At 46.0% G+C, this 15557-nt stretch overlaps 1 protein-coding gene across 1 annotated transcript in view; it reads right to left on the reverse strand.

Moving 5' to 3' along the window:
- Nucleotides 1–15557, reverse strand: part of LOC120635805 (zinc finger protein 58-like) — a 29228-nt gene that overhangs the window by 3028 nt on the left and 10643 nt on the right. Inside the window, exons 8-15 of the mRNA XM_039906966.1 lie at nucleotides 15319–15535; nucleotides 13627–13757; nucleotides 12836–12910; nucleotides 11692–11830; nucleotides 11181–11290; nucleotides 10306–10444; nucleotides 2339–2470; nucleotides 306–506 (exon numbers count right to left, since the gene is read on the reverse strand). Coding sequence (XP_039762900.1) covers nucleotides 306–506; nucleotides 2339–2470; nucleotides 10306–10444; nucleotides 11181–11290; nucleotides 11692–11830; nucleotides 12836–12910; nucleotides 13627–13757; nucleotides 15319–15535 — 1144 coding nt within the window. The remainder of the gene's footprint in view (nucleotides 1–305; nucleotides 507–2338; nucleotides 2471–10305; nucleotides 10445–11180; nucleotides 11291–11691; nucleotides 11831–12835; nucleotides 12911–13626; nucleotides 13758–15318; nucleotides 15536–15557) is intronic.

The raw sequence follows: 15557 nt of genomic DNA on the forward strand, positions 1-15557 counted from the left end.
ACTTAGTGGTATTCACAAATCTATGGTAGGAAGTGCTTTTGTGCACGCCACTGAAGGTAGATCAATATTAGGTAGTGCTTTTGTACATGCACGATGTGCACACCACATAAGCTACCGGTATACGAAAATCTATGGTAGGCAGTGCGTTTGTGCATGTACGTTGTGCACACCACTGAATCTACTGGTATACGAGATTCTATGGTAGGCAGTGCTTTTGCCACTGAAGGAAGATCAATATAAGCCAGTGCCTTTACGCTTGCATGGCGTGCGCGCCACCGTAACCGAGTAGAAGCGTAGCTACTCACGAACATATGCCTGCGGCGGTTGTTGTAGAAGGCGAAGTGCTTCCCGCACAGCGGGCACTCGTAGCTGGGCCGCGAGGCGCTGTGCACCCGCATGTGGAACACCAGGTTTGTCTTCTGGGTGAAGCTCTTCTCGCAGCGGTCGCACTTGAACCGCTTCTCGCCCGTGTGCACCCACATGTGGTCTTTCAACAGTGCCATGCTCTGAAAGGGTATTTTTTTTCTCAATAACACACATAAAGAGATGGCGAAGCTAAAAAAAAAAGCGTCAGAAGTTATACTTCTTTAGGTTTAAAGACATTTACTCTCGAAAGTTAATCCCTACTAATATTATTAATGTGAATGTATGTTTGTTTGTTACGCTTTCACGCAAAAACTACTTAACCGATCCTCATGAAACTTTGTACACATATTCTTGGAAGTGTTAGAAGTAATATAGGATACTTTTTATCCCGACATTAAGCTCGGTTCCTTTGGGAGAGGGGATGAAAGTGTTTGACGATTTTACACCATAACTCCGACAAATTGTAACCGATTTAAATAATTATTTTTGTAATGTAGAGTTTGTAATATGTGTTTAATTTTGCCCAAACTTTATGTAGATCTGATGAATGTGGTTGGAGATAGAGGACCGAACACCTCAGCGGACAGCAGCAAACTCCTCATTGAAGGCTTAGCGATACTGAATTGTTTTATTTTTTTTAGAACTAAATAAAATGCCACAATGCATACTTAATTGAATGCCACATCAAAAAACAAAATCAAACGCAGACGAAGTCGCGGGCAGCAGCTAGTAAGCTAGTAATATTATAAATGTGAATGTAAGTTTGTTTGTTACGCTTTCACGCCAAAACTACTGAACCGATCATCATGAATCTTCGTACACATATTCCTGAAGATATTAGAAGTAATATAGGATGCTTTTTATACCGAAATTAAGCTCAGTTCTTTTGGGAGAGGGGACGACATAACGCCGTCAAATGATAACCGATTTAAATAATTACTTACTTACTTTTGTCATATAAGAATACACAACTTAAAAATTTCAGTAGAATTGCACCTAAATTGAATGCCACATGTCTTTCTAAAAACAAAAACAAACGCAAACGAAGTCGCGGGCAACAGCTAGTAACACATATAAAGTGATGGCGAAGCTAAAAAAAAACGAGCACGTACTTATGTACACGCGTCAGAAATTATACTTCTTTAGGTTTAAAGACATTTATTCTCAGAAGAAACAGTTTCACTTGATGAGAAATTAAAATTAACACTAGCTGACCCGTGCAACTTCGTCTGCACCAAATCGGTTATTACCGGAAAACACAAATAAAATGACATTTTCTAAAAATGAATACTAGCTAGATCGATTTATCGCCCCCGAAACCCCCTGTACACTAAATTTCATGAAAATCGTTGGAGCCGATTCCAAGATAAAGAAGTGGTAATATATTATCTAGTTAGTGTGATACAAAAACAAAACTAACACAAAAATACAAATGGTGGCGCGTTTATAAAAAAATTAAACAATGCTTTTTAGCTTGTTTTTAAATGATTTAAAAGATTTCTCGCAAAAAATCTCTTTGGGTAGACTATTTTTCCCGTCTACAGGGAATTGTGTATCGACCAATGAAAATGCATTCATGAGGTCGTTTATACAGAGTATCCCCAAATACCACAATTTTTTTTTCAATGTATTTTGTCTCTCGTGGAATCTATGTCCGCACTGCTCGAACATAAAGCGCCTTTTCATGGAGGGGTACTTGGGGTATTTCCTACCTGGAGGGAATTGTGTATCGACCATTGAAAATGCATATATGAGTTCGTTTATATAGTGTCAAAATACAACAACTTTATTTTTTTCAATGTATTTTGTCTCACCTGGAAAATACGTCTGGGCGTTTTCATGGCGGGGTACTTGGGGGAATTCCCGTCTACTGTGAATTGTGTATCGACCAATGAAAATGCATTCATGAGTTCGTTTATACAGAGTGTCCCCAAATACCACAACTTTTGTTTTTCAATGTATTTTGTCTCACCTGGAAAATACGTCCGCACTGCTCGCACATACAGGGTGTTTTCATGGCGGGGTATTTGGTTCGATTCTTGTCCGGATGCGCTCTTCTGAAGTGCTGGGCGTAAAGCCTAAGATCCCTCAGTTGTAGACCACACTGAAATAAAAAAAATAAAAAACTTTAGGATTTTTTGACTTTGATAAAGTCACGTCCTAACCATATAACCAATTGACTGGATTTATGTTAAAGAGATCCGAGAGAGCCCGCGTTTGAAAACATTTTTTTTTTTGTATGCAATAAAGAGTTAATAGTTCGACGGCCGACTGGCGCAGTGGGCAGCGACCCTGCTTTCTGAGTCCATGGCCGTGGGTTCGATTCCCACAACTGACAATACACACATCGCCATCTAGCCCCAAAGTAAGTGTAGCTTGTGTTACGGGTACTAATATGACTGATGAATATTTTTACGAATAATATACATAAATACTTAGAATATAGATATAAACACCCAGACATTGAAAAACATTCATGCTCATCACACAAACATTTTCCAGTAGTGGGAATCGAACCCACGGCCTTGGGCTCAGAAAGCAGGGTCGCTGCAGACTGCGCCAATCGGCCGTCTAAAAGTAAAATCATATATACAACGTGTAACAGAATTACGAAATAATATTGAAAAATGCATAAGTATATTTAATAAGGAATCACCCTGTAAAAATATTAAATCAAAAGAAGCATAATTATTTTCCATATAAACGAATTCATAACACCTAAGTGACAACCCTATTGTAGATAACAGACCGATACGCGCACAGTACCTACGCTACGCGACGCGTATCTAATAAAGTGACAGGGGTCACATTGTAACGTAATAAATGTCTATTTAATTTTATAAATTAATATTGTTGGAATTTGCGCGCGGGCAATCTTCCGAAATGTCGCGAAACTGGCACCCCGGCGCGAGGGGAGCGGTGCGCGGGGACCAACCGCGCTCGCGTCTTTCTCACTTCGCACAGCACTCGCAGACGCCCAGAACTTCTACCAGAGACTGGACGCCGCCGCATTATTTTTTTACGACTCTCACCTGATTGCTGCTTTTGCCTTTGACCTTAAGGATACTTACCCTCGAGCTATTTAAGCCCCGTGTATCATGTAAGTGTTGAACGTTTCCTTAAAGTTTAGACGTTAGAATATCTTTTAATTAGGTACATTACGCATGCGAGTCGGCCATTACGCTCATTACCTTTGTTCTTTGTTCTCGCACATTGACTCATGCATCGATCATATTTTGGCTTAATCCTTGCATATTCTTTGTTAAAATTTCCTCTGCAGCTTAATTCCTATTTTTTTCTTTATAATTAACTTTCCTATTTCGATAAATTCCCAGATTTTCATTCTATTGTAGTTCTCTGTATTTTGCTAATAATCTCACGTACCTTTTGCTATTTGCTATCTTTTATTTAATATTAATCTTAATGTCTTTTGTTTTATTTTAATGCTTCTCACTCTCTTATAATGTAAACTCCGTTTGATTGTGAACAACGCATCCGCCATCTTGTGCAGTGCTAACCGCTTAGCTTAGCCGCGTGTTTGCAATCAGACGAGTTGAAGCGGGATTATTTTTTCACACGCTGGACGAAAATTCCAGGGTCCAAGTTCGACACTTTGTTGTTGTCGACGTCACCTCCGACGCCGATCACCAGCGTTGCATCGCCAACGTGCCGGTTCCTGATGCAGCTGAAGACCACCTCGTGTCTCCGCCTGCTCAACGTGTCGGTTCCTGGTTCAGCTGAAGACCACCTCGTGTCTCCGCCTGCTCAACGTGCCGGTTCCTGATGCAGCTGAAGACCACCTCGTCTCTCCGCCTGCTCAACGTGCCGGTTCCTGATGCAGGTGAAGACCACCTCGTGTCTCCGATTGCTTCGGTCCAAGTTTGACACTCTGTTGTTGTGGACGTCACCTCCGACGCCGATCACCAGCGTTGCATCGCCAACGTGCCGGTTCCTGATGCAGCTGAAGACCACCTCGTGTCTCCGCCTGCTCAACGTGTCGGTTCCTGGTGCAGCTGAAGACCACCTCGTGTCTCCGCATGCTCAACGTGCCGGTTCCTGATGCAGCTGAAGACCACCTCGTGTCTCCGCCTGCTCAACGTGCCGGTTCCTGATGCAGCTGAAGACCACCTCGTGTCTCCGCCTGCTTAACGTGTCGGTTCCTGGTGCAGCTGAAGACCACCTCGTGTCTCCGCCTGCTCAACGTGCCGGTTCCTGATGCAGCTGAAGACCACCTTGTGTCTCCGATTGCTTCGGTCCAAATTTGACACTCTGTTGTTGTCGACGTCACCTCCGACGCCGATCACCAGCGTTGCATCGCCAACGTGCCGGTTCCTGATGCAGCTAAAGACCAACTCGTGTCTCCGCCTGCTCAACGTGTCGGTTCCTGGTGCAGCTGAAGACCACCTCGTGTCTCCGCCTGCTCAACGTGCCGGTTCCTGATGCAGCTGAAGACCACCTCGTGTCTCCGCCTGCTTCGGTCCAAATTTGACACTCTGTTGTTGTCGACGTCACCTCCGACGCCGATCACCAGCGTTGCATCGCCAACGTGCCGGTTCCTGATGCAGCTGAAGACCACCTCGTGTCTCCGCCTGCTCAACGTGTCGGTTCCTGGTGCAGCTGAAGACCACCTCGTGTCTCCGCCTGCTCAACGTGCCGGTTCCTGATGCAGCTGAAGACCACCTCGTGTCTCCGCCTGCTTCGGTCCAAATTTGACACTCTGTTGTTGTCGACGTCACCTCCGACGCCGATCACCAGCGTTGCATCGCCAACGTGCCGGTTCCTGATGCAGCTGAAGACCACCTCGTGTCTCCGCCTGCTCAACGTGCCGGTTCCTGGTGCAGCTGAAGACCACCTCGTGTCTCCGCCTGCTCAACGTGTCGGTTCCTGGTGCAGCTGAAGACCACCTCGTGTCTCCACCTGCTCAACGTGCCGGTTCCTGATGCAGCTGAAGACCACCTCGTGTCTCCGCCTGCTCAACGTGTCGGTTCCTGGTGCAGCTGAAGACCACCTCGTGTCTCCGCCTGCTCAACGTGCCGGTTCCTGGTGCAGCTGAAGACCACCTCGTGTCTCCGCCTGCTCAACGTGCCGGTTCCTGATGCAGCTGAAGACCACCTCGTGTCTCCGCCTGCTTCGGTCCAAATTTGACACTCTGTTGTTGTCGACGTCACCTCCGACGCCGATCACCAGCGTTGCATCGCCAACGTGCCGGTTCCTGATGCAGCTGAAGACCACCTCGTGTCTCCGCCTGCTCAACGTGTCGGTTCCTGGTGCAGCTGAAGACCACCTCGTGTCTCCGCCTGCTCAACGTGCCGGTTCCTGATGCAGCTGAAGACCACCTCGTGTCTCCGCCTGCTCAACGTGCCGGTTCCTGATGCAGCTGAAGACCACCTCGTGTCTCCGCCTGCTTAACGTGTCGGTTCCTGGTGCAGCTGAAGACCACCTCGTGTCTCCGCCTGCTCAACGTGCCGGTTCCTGATGCAGCTGAAGACCACCTTGTGTCTCCGATTGCTTCGGTCCAAATTTGACACTCTGTTGTTGTCGACGTCACCTCCGACGCCGATCACCAGCGTTGCATCGCCAACGTGCCGGTTCCTGATGCAGCTAAAGACCAACTCGTGTCTCCGCCTGCTCAACGTGTCGGTTCCTGGTGCAGCTGAAGACCACCTCGTGTCTCCGCCTGCTCAACGTGCCGGTTCCTGATGCAGCTGAAGACCACCTCGTGTCTCCGCCTGCTTCGGTCCAAATTTGACACTCTGTTGTTGTCGACGTCACCTCCGACGCCGATCACCAGCGTTGCATCGCCAACGTGCCGGTTCCTGATGCAGCTGAAGACCACCTCGTGTCTCCGCCTGCTCAACGTGTCGGTTCCTGGTGCAGCTGAAGACCACCTCGTGTCTCCGCCTGCTCAACGTGCCGGTTCCTGATGCAGCTGAAGACCACCTCGTGTCTCCGCCTGCTTCGGTCCAAATTTGACACTCTGTTGTTGTCGACGTCACCTCCGACGCCGATCACCAGCGTTGCATCGCCAACGTGCCGGTTCCTGATGCAGCTGAAGACCACCTCGTGTCTCCGCCTGCTCAACGTGCCGGTTCCTGGTGCAGCTGAAGACCACCTCGTGTCTCCGCCTGCTCAACGTGTCGGTTCCTGGTGCAGCTGAAGACCACCTCGTGTCTCCACCTGCTCAACGTGCCGGTTCCTGATGCAGCTGAAGACCACCTCGTGTCTCCGCCTGCTCAACGTGTCGGTTCCTGGTGCAGCTGAAGACCACCTCGTGTCTCCGCCTGCTCAACGTGCCGGTTCCTGGTGCAGCTGAAGACCACCTCGTGTCTCCGCCTGCTCAACGTGCCGGTTCCTGATGCAGCTGAAGACCACCTCGTGTCTCCGCCTGCTTCGGTCCAAATTTGACACTCTGTTGTTGTCGACGTCACCTCCGACGCCGATCACCAGCGTTGCATCGCCAACGTGCCGGTTCCTGATGCAGCTGAAGACCACCTCGTGTCTCCGCCTGCTCAACGTGTCGGTTCCTGGTGCAGCTGAAGACCACCTCGTGTCTCCGCCTGCTCAACGTGCCGGTTCCTGATGCAGCTGAAGACCACCTCGTGTCTCCGCCTGCTCAACGTTCCGGTTCCTGATGCAGCTGAAGACCACCTCGTGTCTCCGCCTGCTTCGGTCCAAGTTTGACACTCTGTTGTTGTCGACGTCACCTCCGACGCCGATCACCAGCGTTGCATCGCCAACGTGCCGGTTCCTGATGCAGCTGAAGACCACCTCGTGTCTCCGCCTGCTCAACGTGTCGGTTCCTGGTGCAGCTGAAGACCACCTCGTGTCTCCGCCTGCTCAACGTGCCGGTTCCTGATGCAGCTGAAGACCACCTCGTGTCTCCGCCTGCTTCGGTCCAAATTTGACACTCTGTTGTTGTCGACGTCACCTCCGACGCCGATCACCAGCCTTGCATCGCCAACGTGCCGGTTCCTGATGCAGCTGAAGACCACCTCGTGTCTCCGCCTGCTCAACGTGCCGGTTCCTGATGCAGCTGAAGACCACCTCGTGTCTCCGCCTGCTTCGGTCCAAATTTGACACTCTTTTGTGGTCGACGTCACCTCCGACGCCGATCACCAGCGTTGCATCGCCAACGTGCCGGTTCCTGATGCAGCTGAAGACCACCTCGTGTCTCCGCCTGCTCAACGTGCCGGTTCCTGATGCAGCTGAAGACCACCTCGTGTCTCCGCCTGCTTCGGTCCAAATTTGACACTCTGTTGTTGTCGACGTCACCTACGACGCCGATCACCAGCGTTGCATCGCCAACGTGCCGGTTCCTGATGCAGCTGAAGACCACCTCGTGTCTCCGACTGCTCAACGTGCCGGTTCCTGATGCAGCTGAAGACCACCTCGTGTCTCCGCATGCTCAACGTGCCGGTTCCTGATGCAGCTGAAGACCACCTCGTGTCTCCGCCTGCTTCGGTCCAAATTTGACACTCTGTTGTTGTCGACGTCACCTCCGACGCCGATCACCAGCGTTGCATCGCCAACGTGCCGGTTCCTGATGCAGCTGAAGACCACCTCGTGTCTCCGCCTGCTCAACGTGCCGGTTCCTGATGCAGCTTAAGACCACCTCGTGTCTCCGCCTGCTAAACGTGTCGGTTCCTGGTGCAACTGAAGACCACCTCGTGTCTCCGCCTGCTCAACGTGTCGGTTCCTGGTGCAGCTGAAGACCACCTCGTGTCTCCGCCTGCTCAACGTGCCGGTTCCTGATGCAGCTGAAGACCACCTCGTGTCTCCGCCTGCTTCGGTCCAAATTTGACACTCTGTTGTTGTCGACGTCACCTACGACGCCGATCACCAGCGTTGCATCGCCAACGTGCCGGTTCCTGATGCAGCTGAAGACCACCTCGTGTCTCCGACTGCTCAACGTGCCGGTTCCTGATGCAGCTGAAGACCACCTCGTGTCTCCGCCTGCTCAACGTGTCGGTTCCTGGTGCAGCTGAAGACCACCTCGTGTCTCCGCCTGCTCAACGTGCACTCTTCAGTCTCAACGGTTCCTGATGCAGCTGAAGACCACCTCGTGTCTCCGCCTGCTTCGGTCCAAATTTGACACTCTGTTGTTGTCGACGTCACCTCCGACGCCGATCACCAGCGTTGCATCGCCAACGTGCCGGTTCCTGATGCAGCTGAAGACCACCTCGTGTCTCCGCCTGCTTCGGTCCAAATTTGACAATCTGTTGTTGTCGACGTCACCTCCGACGCCGATCACCAGCGTTGCTTCGCCAACGTGCCGGTTCCTGATGCAGCTGAAGACCACCTCGTGTCTCCGCCTGCTCAACGTGTCGGTTCCTGGTGCAGCTGAAGACCACCTCGTGTCTCCGCCTGCTCAACGTGCCGGTTCCTGATGCAGCTGAAGACCACCTCGTGTCTTTGCCTGCTTCGGTCCAAGTTTGACACTCTGTTGTTGTCGACGTCACCTCCGACGCCGATCACCAGCGTTGCATGCATCGCCAACGTGCCGGTTCCTGATGCAGCTGAAGACCACCTCGTGTCTCCGCCTGCTCAACGTGTCGGTTCCTGGTGCAGCTGAAGACCACCTCGTGTCTCCGCCTGCTCAACGTGCCGGTTCCTGATGCAGCTGAAGACCACCTCATGTCTCCGCCTGCTCAACGTGTCGGTTCCTGGTGCAGCTGAAGACCACCTCGTGTCTTCGCCTGCTCAACGTGCCGGTTCCTGATGCAGCTGAAGACCACCTCGTGTCTCCGCCTGCTTCGGTCCAAATTTGACACTCTGTTGTTGTCGACGTCACCTCCGACGCCGATCACCAGCGTTGCATCGCCAACGTGCCGGTTCCTGATGCAGCTGAAGACCACCTCGTGTCTCCGCCTGCTCAACGTGTCGGTTTCTGGTGCAGCTGAAGACCACCTCGTGTCTCCGCCTGCTCAACGTGCCGGTTCCTCATGCAGCTGAAGACCACCTCGTGTCTCCGCCTGCTTCGGTCCAAATTTGACACTCTGTTGTTAACGACGTCACCTCCGACGCCGATCACCAGCGTTGCATCGCCAACGTGCCGGTTCCTGATGCAGCTGAAGACCACCTCGTGTCTCCGCCTGCTCAACGTGACGGTTCCTGGTGCAGCTAAAGACCACCTCATGTCTCCGCCTGCTCGACGTGCCGGTTCCTGATGCAGCTGAAGACCACCTCGTGTCTCCGCCTGCTCAACGTGTCGGTTCCTGGTGCAGCTGAAGACCACCTCATGTCTCCGCCTGCTCAACGTGCCGGTTCCTGATGCAGCTGAAGACCACCTCGTGTCTCCGCCTGCTTCGGTCCAAATTTGACACTCTGTTGTTGTCGTCGTCACCTCCGACGCCGATCACCAGCGTTGCATCGCCAACGTGCCGGTTCCTGATGCAGCTGAAGACCACCTCGTGTCTCAGCCTGCTCAACGTGCCGGTTCCTGTTGCAGCTGAAGACCACCTCTTGTCTCCGCCTGCTTCTTCTGGGCCACGCAATCAACGGCTACAAGCTAGGGCAGTACTCGCCCACTGCAGAATTTGGAAGCAAATTAATTGACGGGCCCCTTTCACCCACGACCTCTGACCTTTTTTTACTCTAAATAACTTAACTTGCGCAGCTACACTGGCTGCTATACAGCTGACTTAATAGACCTGGCTAGAACAGCTACAACATTTTAATTTTGCATGTGATGTTAGGGCTGCTTCTGATTTATTTCAGTAAAAACTATGGCAGTGGTTTACTCAAAAACTATTGGGTTTCGGTTTCCACAGATACAGTACACAATGTACCTCTAAAGCCTGCGAAGTATTATTTTGGTTTTTTTACACATTGTATATATTGGAACTAATAAAAAAAAATTATATCTTTCCTTTCTTAATACTTTAGGGTAGTTTAGGATAATTTTGTCATATTGTGTGATGGTAAAAACTAAGAAGTGACCTGTTCGCACGTAACTGGAGCGCCTTCGGGACCCGACAAGCTGGTCCGCGGGTGAATGGTGGGTCGCCTCTCTATCTTTCTCATTATCCGTCCGTTCTTCTCCGTGTTCATACTTTGAGAGTCGTTGCGTATACGATTACTGCAAAAATAAAACGTGTGTGTACTTATGTAACGCGTTAGAAGTTATACTTCTTTGGCGTAACATGATAAAAATCTTTTCAAAAATGTTATCCTTTCGTCTTATTCGTTATCGTTTGTAGAAAAATCGACACTAACAATAGAAAAAAAGGTACTGTTTGAATTATGGAAAGTCAACTGTCGAACCTTTTTTAGAAAAACTAAAAAAAATCAAAATTCAAAATTCAAAATTCATTTATTTCAAGTAGGCCTAATATAAGCACTTTTGAAACGTCAAGTCTGTCTGTTTGAGTGATTCTTCCATCCGGAAGGCAGATTCTACCGAGAAGAAGCCGGCATTTTTCTATCTTGTGAGAGATGGAAGCGGAGCCGGATGCATCCAAGCAACCTTGTCATTAAAAAATTCATCAATTGTATAGTAACTTCGCTGTAATAAATGTGTTTTAACAAATTCTTTAAACTTGTGCATTGGCATTGGAAAAGTGCTTATATAAACCCAAGCTCTCATCTCTCACAAGATAGAAAGTTTAAAAGATTGTAAACTGTGAAATGATGTAGAAAAAGAGCAATCTACTGAGTTTCTTGCCGACTCTTCTCGGTGGAATCTGCCTTCTGAACCGGTGGTAGAGTCACTACAAACAGACTGACTTGACGTTTCAAATGTCTATGTACATTCAGTGAGTAAGTATGGAATTTTGATTTAAGTTTTTTTTTTTTAAATGTGTAAGTTAACTCACGGATCGTTATCGCTGCTATGTCTGGAGGATAAGTTCAGATGTCTTGAATGCGCCTCTTCAGATATAAACCTCACTTCACATAGCTCACAGTATGGCCCGTCTAGACTTACCTGTAAAAAAAAAAATGGCAAGAACTCTTTTTTTTTTTTTAAATGTACTACGACAATACAGACAAAATAGTTTGAAACAGTGTTTTGTTAAAAAAAATACAAACTTTTGAAACGTCAATTCTGTCTGTCTGTAGTGACTCTAACACCGGTTCGGAAGTCAGATTCTACCGAGAAGAAGCCGGCAAGAAACTCAGCAGTTGCTCTTTTCCAACATCAACAATTAACATTTTAAATTTTAACATTAATTTTTCTATCCTGTGAGAGATGAAAGCGGAGCCGGACGCTTCCAAGCAACATTGTCATTAAGAAATTCATCAATTGTATAGTAACCTCGCTGTAATAAATGTGTTTTAACATATTCTTTAAACTCATGCATTGGTCCAAATGACGTTGATACTCACATTTTTGTCCGCCAGCCGATGTTTTTTCTTCTTGTGCACGTCTATCCCCTTTTTGCTCACGAACGTGTACCCGCACAGTTCGCAAACGAAATCCGATACGTGCTTTATACGTATGTGGCCCATGTACGTGGTCAGCTTGCTGGAATCATCGTCATCGTCATCAACACATCGGTCTCTTATAATAATAAAAATTTCATTTATTTGCATTAAACATGGGTTACATAATATATAATAAAAATAAAGAAATAAATAAATAAATATAAATATACTACGACGATACACACATCGCCATCTAGCCCCAAAGTAAGCGTAGCTTGTGTTATGGGTAGTAAGATGAGTGATGAATATTTTTATGAATTATATACATAAATAATTAGAAAATACATATAAACACTGTTAAACATTCATGTTCATCACACAAAAATTTTCCAGTAGTGGGAATCGAACCCACGGCGTTGGGCTCAGAAAGCAGGGTCGCTGCAAACTGCGCCAATCGGCTGTCAAATATATGGTAAATAGGTACGAAATAAAATTGAGACAAACATGTTTTGCCATAAAGGCGTGCAAAATTTTCTCTCTCATTTGTTCAAAAATAGGACTGCTAAAGAATTAATATTCCCTCCAAGGGTAGGTAGAAACACTGTTACAGTGTTAAATTACAGTTACAGTAATTTTATATAGTAAGTGTAGCTTGTGTTATGGGTACTAAGATGCCTGATGAATATTTTTATGAATTATATAGATAAAAAAACTTATAATATATCCAGATAAACACTCAGACACTGAAAAACATTCATGCTCATCACACAAACATTTTCCCGTTGTGGGAATCGAACTCACGGCCTTGGACTCCGAAAGCAGGCTCACAGCAAACTGCGCCGATCGGCCGTCATATATGTGGTATAATTTAATAGTAATTGGTACTTTTTATTTTTTTGTTGTTGTACGTTGGTAGCATTAAATTGTCACTCAAGATGTCAACCGTTGAAAGATGTAATGTCAGTCAGAGTTGTCAAACGAAATAAAAGATGTACGCCGTGTTTTGTTTTTGTTTCCATCAAGAAATATAAAAAAGTGAGTGTTTCGCCCCAATTCTTTAAAATATCCCACATATATTTACTATTATATATTTACTCGTACTTACTCGAACTCGCTGGGGCAGTGCGGGCATTGGTATTTTGCTCCGGCGTGCCATTTCTCGTGTTCCCTCGCCACGCCTCTGTAATTAGTTGGCATATTGTTACATGCACAGCAAATGGAATGGTGCGGGTGTTTTGGCCGCCCATATAAATAAATAAATAAATAAATAAATATACTACGACAATACACTCATCGCCATCTATAAACCGCCGGTAAAAATCCCGAGTGTACCCCTGCTTTGAATAAACGGCTCACCAATGCGCCAGATGATTTGCAATGTATTACGTTAGGGGCGCCGGGATGAATTCCGAGCGTAACAAGAGGTTTAGGGGCGCCCAAGACAAAAACAGTATACTCCTGCATTATGGTACAGTAAATTTACAAAGTGGGTAAATAATGAAACTTTTGATAACTATAAATTCATATTTGTCCGATATTTTATTGAATAGTTAGTTTTCGAGAAACAATTAAAATTATATTTGATTAGCAACCAATGTTCATGACGTAGAGTTGGTGGGTATTTTGATATAAATACGACTGCATTATCGATGCACCTCAGTCCTAAATGGACTCGAACGATGCAAATATACCTCCCGGTGTCTTAGTCGTTTATCAATTGCATGCCCTCAATAATGTACCAGGGAAATCTTTGAGATTATATTCAATGTCTTACGTTACGGGCGCCATTATAAATCCCGAGTGTAAGGGTTCAGGGGCGCCCAAAAAGTAGACAGTTTCATCGTAACGTCATATAGGGCTTCAGCTCCGGGGCTCTTCACGGGGATGTAGTCATACCTGTTCCTGGTGACGAAAGGACAGCCTTTACAGCTGAATTTCTCTGTGTGCTGCGCTGTGAGGTGCTTCCTCAGAGCTCGTCCCGTCTTTAGACGAGTTTTACAGATAAAGCACTCGTAGGCGCCGCTTTGCTGCAACAAATTGTCCATAGAGGCTTCAATCAGCATTGGTACGTATCGACAGGATAACTTTTGTATCAGTGCGGATATTTTAATATGTCATACATGAATCAAATTTATGAACATATATATTTTTTTTTTTTGATTTACTTAACGATACCGAAATTAACGGTTACAAAAGATTAGTCCCCGGAAAAGATAATTATGGGCACCCTACAATAGCTCTCAGCTGTTAACTCGCACTCGGTCGTATCGTCGCAGCGGTGATTCCATAAAATAAAGCATAATAATAACTTAAACAATTAAAATTGAAAAACCAATTAGTTACCTATGCATGCCACACATTACGATGTATTTTTTTTTAATCCACTACAAGTTAGCCCATGACTGCAGTCTCACCTGGTGGTACGCTAAGACGGTAGTGGGCTATTATTTATTTAGGTAGATACCCTATTACGAGTAGCCATGATTTGCTTATTTTATGCTCGGACATGGTAAAAAAAAAAATATGAAAAATTTAGTGGAAATGTGTTCTATTACCGAAACCGGACCACCAAAAAAAAACCGCAGTGTTTTCAGAATTATCCTGTATATCGACACTAGTAAAGAGCCGAAGAGTTTTGTTCGTTTGTTTGCATTAATCTCTGGTAATACTAGTCGGCTTAGAAGAATATTTTTCGCATTTTATAGCCAAAATTGTAGGAACAGGGCTATATAATTTTACTTCTTTGTTTAAGGGCTTACTTGTTTACTTTAAACTGTTAAATATGTACTGTTTGTGTTAGTTTTAGTTTTATTTGTTCTCTTTTACAGTTTATTTGGATTTTTTTATTTAAATTTTTTATTAATTTTTACTCTAGTTATAGTAATAATGGAACGGGCGACGCGATTGTTTGCTCAGTCTTATACTGGAGCAGACCTAAAATCAGCTCACATTGTAGCTATTGCACAGCATAAGGCTGAGTTTGCGGCCATTTGCCATATTGTTAATATTAATTGATAAACATTTAGGTTATTTTATGTTCATAAAGAAACAAGAAAGCTATTTTATCAATTGGATTTGTGAATTTCGTTGTATTTTTATCGCTATAAAGGTCAAATACCGGCACCACGTTTTAGCCATTTTCATGCGATTTCGGTGCAAGTTGACGCATTCTTTACGATTTTTATATATTTCATTGTAGACTTATACTTCTATAAATAGCACTATGATAAAGATAAATTATTTAGGAAGCCATGAATGCCGTTTACAGAATCATGAAAGGTGAGATGGATATTTTTTTAAACGCATTTTCCCAATAAGTGTCGTAAATGTAAATTTTTTAAACAAAGAACGCGTTCCAAATTTGAACTGTTTGAAACTGACATTTAGATTTTTGAAAATGGATTCACAGGTTTAAAATCTTGTATTAACAATAGTGTTTTTTCAATAAAGGATTTTTATTATTATTATTATAACTTTTAAAAATTACACCTTAAAGGGGGGTTGATAGGGGAATGTATAGACTATCTCATTTTTATTCATTATATCAACCAATAACCGGCCGCTAGCGAGCATGTTCGCGTGACTCACCTCGCTGTGCCTGACGACGTGTGCGTCGTATCTGTCCCTGACGTGGAACCCGCGATAGCACGCGCCGCACTTGAACGGTGACGTCTTGTAGGACGCGGTGTTCTGTCTTGTCTGTATCTCCGCGATTTGCTCCTCATATGTCAGTGTTGCGATCGTGAACAGCGATTCGTCTAGTGTGTCGGTGGTTTTCCTGCGTTTCACGTCTGAAATTTTGTATCTGTAATTTTTTTTTTAAATTA

This window comes from Pararge aegeria, chromosome 27, assembly GCF_905163445.1.
Source record: "Pararge aegeria chromosome 27, ilParAegt1.1, whole genome shotgun sequence".
Classification (NCBI taxonomy): domain Eukaryota; kingdom Metazoa; phylum Arthropoda; class Insecta; order Lepidoptera; family Nymphalidae; genus Pararge; species Pararge aegeria.